Source organism: Pleurodeles waltl, chromosome 2_2 (genome assembly GCF_031143425.1).
Source record: "Pleurodeles waltl isolate 20211129_DDA chromosome 2_2, aPleWal1.hap1.20221129, whole genome shotgun sequence".
Classification (NCBI taxonomy): domain Eukaryota; kingdom Metazoa; phylum Chordata; class Amphibia; order Caudata; family Salamandridae; genus Pleurodeles; species Pleurodeles waltl.
The window spans coordinates 1097056173-1097062208 of record NC_090439.1 but is presented as its reverse complement, the minus strand read 5'-3'; the positions used below and the strand labels follow the sequence as shown (position 1 = coordinate 1097062208).

Below are 6036 nucleotides of genomic sequence, written 5' to 3'. Positions count from 1 at the left end.
GGGGATGTGTGGGGTGAAAACATGTGGGTCAGAGAGCAGGAGTAAAGCAGTTTTGTTGCAGTAGTGTGTTTTGGTGGGGCAGCAAAACGCCAAGTGGGTTTGTGCTGGTTGGCAGTAAATGGGGGAGGGTGGTGAGTCAGATGTGGGCTTGGCCACTTTTCCAGGGAATAAACAAGCAGGTGAAGGATCTGAGGGGGGGGTACGCACGAACCAAGTAGGGCATGAAAGGAAAAGGGGAGTGTGTAGGGGAATGGAAGCAAAAATGCGAGTTTGGAGTGAAAGGATGAGCGAGGAAATGTTAAAGGGTGGGCGTTACTAAAGTTGGGGTTTCAGACTGAAATCTAAGGTTATGTTATTATTGCAATCCTGTCCTAAATAAATGACCTTTTACACTAAATGGTTGTCACGGAATTATGTCCCAACGGTGATTCAATGTCAATGGCTGCAGTTTCAGCAGCGGTCCCACTACTTTAGTGGATGGCACAGTGAGTTCTGCAGCCCATGTAGCATTTAATTTACATGCTCTGAGTACATGTAATAGCATTTACTAGGGTCTTAAAAAGAAAATGAAATACGCCAATTAGGTGAATACCAAATTTGCCATGTTTAGAAGGGTGAGCCTAAAGACTTCACCACTGGCTAGCAGGAGGAAAGTTTGCAGAGCCCTTTTGCCAACATAAATGGATTCTGTTAAAGAAGACAAATATCTGGGAAATGTCACGCAAAAGATGATAAGTTGTAACACTCCTGAATTGTCTCACAAGCAAACAATGCAAAGCGCTGTTGCTAGTGAACTGAAATTGTGCTGTAAATTTGCAGTACATACAAGAAATATACCAGAGCCCTTGGGCAGCAACAAATTAAGATTCTGAATTAAAAGTTTTTGACAATTCCTTTTATTGGACTACAAATCATTTTTATTTCTAAAGGCATCCCACAATTTATTGTTCTTTCATGCTTTAGAATTACTCTAATCTTGGTTAATGAGGAATTATGAAAATGCAGTGAAAACTTTTGTAAGATCAAACAATGTTTAAAATTCTCATTGATAGGTTTTGTGGAGAGCATTCATTGACTTTTTTTTTATTTTATAGCTCAAGTTTGAGCAAGGCACCAATGACAATGCACACCGAGATGGCCCCTGCCATGGAGCTGATTTTGATACTACTCGCGCCGTTGTCGAAGTTAAAGTTGTCACCAATGCTCAGGTCATTGCACAGATCCTCACTGCAGCAGGGACTGGAGATGTTTTCGAAAGCCCAGTCAAGTTCTGAATACACGCACGATGGGGCGCAGTGCTTCGTGACCACTTGCATTTGAAAGACATCCTCTGAAACGAATGAAGGTTGCCTAATTAGTACACCCAACTCCAGACCACTAATAGCATTTATGCAATAGGATTGCAAGTGTATCAATAGGATTTCTATGTATATATGTACAATTGGGACAGCTGTGGCAAGTTGTTTTTGGTTGTATGGGCATCTCAGCTGGGACCAAGATTCATGTATGTTTCAAAAGCAATTCTGGTGATGCTCAAATAGTAATCTTCTTAGAAGAATTAACACTACTGGAAGAAAACAGTTTGACATAGAGGAAAAATGTAAATTCTGCTTTCGCATATGGCCACTAAATCAAAAAGAAGCACTGGGGTGTCTTTCATGCTGTGCATTTTCTCATAGAGGGTTGCCAGCGATGTTACTGTAACTCCCAGAATCATCTAATAAGGGATTTAGGGCCATATGTATGAACACATTTAGCCATAGACACAGAATGGGTAAAACCCTTTGATACATCCGGCCCTTAGTTCTGTGAAGATGGCAAAGGCGGGGCCACAAATTAATGAAACTGGTAAATGGCCTTTGCTCAACCGTGAATCATGCCACGGCTCTACCAAGAAAGGTTGAAATCACGGGGCCTTGATTCCAGTAGTGGCTCCCATCACTTTAATTATGTCTCAATCCATAATTCTACAAATTATCTGAAATTCCCAATTCTCTCCATCTCAAACACTAAAAACAATATGTTGATTATTTGCATTCAAATATGTTTGAATCCCAGTGACATTTTATATCCCCTTACAATGTGTTATAAATGTGTTAATACCATCAATGTCTTTGAGCAGCTTCTTAGAACAGCAAGATCTTTAGTGTAAGGCACTGAATGTATACACGTTTTCTTCTCATCTAATTGTACAGCAGTTTATAATTCACTGGGGTGATCTTGAAGAGCTCGCCAACGCTTAAGAAAGCATAAGAATCCAACAGAAGAAGTAGGGCCTGGTACACAACATATCTTGTTTCTTGTTTCTGAATTTCGCCAGACATAAATATTGTGCCTAAATATTGTCTACACAAATATGGCTCTTTGGAGTTAATAATAAAAGATCTACACCCAGCAGGGTGCATTTTTATAAATAATATTTATGGCACTGTATTTATGTCACACCATATTTCTGTATACGATATTCTGACACATGAAATAGTTCAAACTAGGTGCACAAAAGTGACCTGCAAAATTGTAAAGCCTGATGCACAGAACTGAGATCTGCATAGCACTACTAGTAAGTGTAGGGTTAGAGGTTAGAAATTGGTATTTCCGTGGGGAGGACTGGGGAACCCTTTGGGGAGGTAGTAAGCACCCGCTTTGTGGGAACTTAACAATATTCCTATAGTTTTAACTCCAGGTTTGAGCATTGGCCTTATGCCCGCTTAGTCTTGAAAATAAATCAAATACCCCCATATTTCAAGATAGTGAAAGGAAAGAGAAATTCTGCTCGTAGGTGACAATATGAATGTGTGTCACACTCACTGTAGTAGAATTATCCAAGTGTTGGATATCTATGATTTTTGTAGTTTTCCCTTCTTAGTTTCCCGGATTTGTGTCAATCCATCAAAAGCTGGAAAGCTACTCCTATCATAGGAAAAAACCTACCATAAACAGACTCCAAGTGAGGTCTTCTCCTTCTCTATGGCCCACATTTACTAAGATTTTTCACCTGGATTACATCACTTTTGTGGCACAGCCTCAATGCTAAATCCATTTTGGTACTTACTAAGACATGCAATGCCGATTTGCATTACTTTGCATGGCTTAGTAGATGCAAAGTCGTCAAGGCAGTGGATAGCATTACTTTGCATTGGGTAGGCATTACATGGAAGGAGCATGGAAGTTCCCCTGCACTCATCCATATATTATGACACAAACCAAGAATTGCAAAGACTTGAAAACCTGGGGGCCTCATTTATAAGGCCGGTGTTGCTTGCGCCACAGGGAAAGGGCAGAAATGCACCGGATCTACAAGATACTTCACATTTCTGTCCTCTCTCCTTGCGCTGGTGCACAAATTGCTCCCATATGCCAATGCAGGCACCCTTGCACCATCTTGCAAGGGTGCCTCCATTGTGGGGATGATTGTTTTTGTGCAGGAATGAACACCTTCCTGCACAAAAGCATTCACAAGAGATGTTTTCCTCTTTCTATGTGTGCTGCAGAACGCAGCATACATAGAAAGAAGGAAAAACGGGGAGAAATAAAGATATTTCTCCCCATTGTGTCACTCTTATGCCACCTTTGACTTGTAAATCTGTGAATGAGTCAGAATTCTTCATGTTCCATGGGTGTTGCATCGGAACACCCCAAGCAACACCCATGGAACGCCCTTTTTATGCAGTGTTACACCTGAAAGGGCTCCATATTTACTAGGAAACGAAAAGCCATGCAAGGTGGCTTTGCGTAGCCTTGTAAATATGGGCGGGCACACCGCACCACCAAAGCATTTTTAAAAATGACGCTCCAGTGGCACAGCGTGCCACTAGGGCCTCATAAATGAGGTCCTGTGTTTGTGCCAAAATGGTGTTCCTAATCGACAGAAGCAAAACATGGAGAAATATCTTCTTTTTTCCTCATTAAATCCTCTTTCTATGTATGCTGCATTCTGCAGGACACATAAAAAGAGGAATATTTCTTCCTGCACAAAAACAATTCTTCCCGAAACCCAGGCACCCTTGCACCATGGTGCAAGGGTGCCTGCTTTGCTGCCTGACAGGCACAAGTGCTCCATCTCATAGAGGGAGCTGAACAGCTTCATATTTTGGCAAATATGGTTATTTCAGGCCTCGTCTGCTCACATAACGCAGTAATTTGTCTTAGTAATTATGTCCCCAAGAGTCTTGTGTCTCCAGATACCATAGTTGGTTATTAAAATAGAATCTTTGGCCTGATGTGAAGCCACCAGCAGGACTGGCTCTAGGGTGGTCCGGTGCTGACTTCGGGAGGGGGCGCCATGTTTGCAGGTACATTCTGCTTGTAAAAGCACCTACTATGAGTTCTTTGCTGCCAGCAATTTTCAAGCAATAATAAATACATCAAGATAAGTTTGGTGATTAATGTTCTGCCTGGAGAGAGATCAGAGTTTTCTCTAGTGGAATTTTCAAGGTAGTGCAGATGGTTAATAAGCCTACTGCAAAGAACGTGTACCCTGCAGATCACAAATAGGTCAGTGGGTTACTACTTTTGTGCAGAGGCCATTTTGTTGTTTGCAGTTTTTAAGTTAAAATCCTAATAAAGAGCAGTCATCTATTAACTGTTATCAAAGAACTGCATGCATAGTGCAAGGTATAGATGAGAGTTTTAAGATGTTTTCCAGTTGTTCATTATCCTAATGTTTCAAAAAGGGTTCATTTGGGCATAAATCAATTCTTATTATTAAAGAGCACCCCCAACCATGGTGTTACTTTTCAGATTCTGAGTTTCTGCTTCTCCAGACCAAGCACTCTTAAACTATACAGCCAACAAACTCCTACAACTTTGAGTCTGCTGTCTTATGTCACGTCTTATACACTGATTTTCACACCTATGAATGATTGTCTCTGTTTAAAGTGTGCAATGTAAAGTGCTCGGACACCCTACACTGGTGTAGGCGGCACTATAAAACAAATTAAATGCATCTGAGAGAGAAGGGTGATGGACACTTGAGGGGCACTGTTAAAAGGTGGTATTGAGGGAATCCGTAGTGGAGGTGGTCATTGGGGTCGCCAACAAACATTGTTGCACAGGGCGCAATTGTATTTTGTAAGTTTGCGTTGATTGTGCGTCAAAAAACGACGCAAATGCGGCGCTAAAAAAGTATAAATATGGGCCTAAGTTTTTAGGCCTGGCGCTGGAAACGTTCATTGTGGTGGTGAATTCCCTAGCTTCATGATAGGGTTTTTTTTAGCAGCCCCATATAGTATGACGGGAGAAAATCCAGGAAAGCAGACTGAGTGTCAAGCATGTTGCAAGGATGCGGGAACGGAAAGAGAGATTCGTCTGGGCTCGGTGTACAGGCCGGATGGTTCTGTCAATGTACGTTTGTGGCACTGATCTAAAGGGAAGGAGTTTGAATCCTGGCCAGATGGACTCAGCCTTTGATCCTCCTGAGTTATATAAATGGAGTATCATAAAACGGTGTAATAGTCACACCGGTTATTCATAGCGCTGCGAAACGGAAGTGTGGTATACAGCGCTACTTAGAAAACGCATTACTTTTATAATGTAGTGAGAGTGAAGATGTGGTAGGTTCCTTATAAGGGTACAGTTTCGACTTCTTTTTTTCATTATTCCGGCAGGAGGGTGGGGTGAAAGGAGTATATCTGCCTTAGACTCATATTTAAGTGAATTCATATTTGAGAAAAGAAGAAATCAAATTAATCCGAAGGCCACGTAGTTAGAAAAAAGTGCTTTTTCCCCATCTCGCTGTTCCACTGTAATCTACACGGGATCCGTCGTCTCTACCTGATCCAGAGCTCTCTGTTTATTTTTGCAGTATCATTATTTTTCTGTCTTGTGCCACACACATCTCATTCTATTACTGTTTCTATCCTTCCCAGTAAAATGTCACCCAGTTTGCCAACTTTTCAGTTTCTCTTGAGGAGACTTCCCATGCGGAGTTGGCACAAACTGGGTGTCCGTCCAGCACCTAGGTTCATGCTTTAGAAACATACTCCAGGCGAGGCCTACCCAGTATGTACTGTAAAACAGCTTTGTTTCTTATGGTTG

General features: G+C 41.6%; 1 protein-coding gene across 1 annotated transcript in view; it reads right to left on the bottom strand.

The window, feature by feature from the left end:
- Positions 1-880: 880 nt before the first annotated feature.
- Positions 881-6036, bottom strand: part of LOC138274650 (prostate stem cell antigen-like) — a 46860-nt gene continuing 41704 nt past the window's right edge. The window contains exon 3 of the mRNA XM_069219013.1: positions 881-1330. Within this exon, the coding sequence (XP_069075114.1) occupies positions 1089-1330 (242 nt within the window). The 3' untranslated portion in view covers positions 881-1088. The remainder of the gene's footprint in view (positions 1331-6036) is intronic.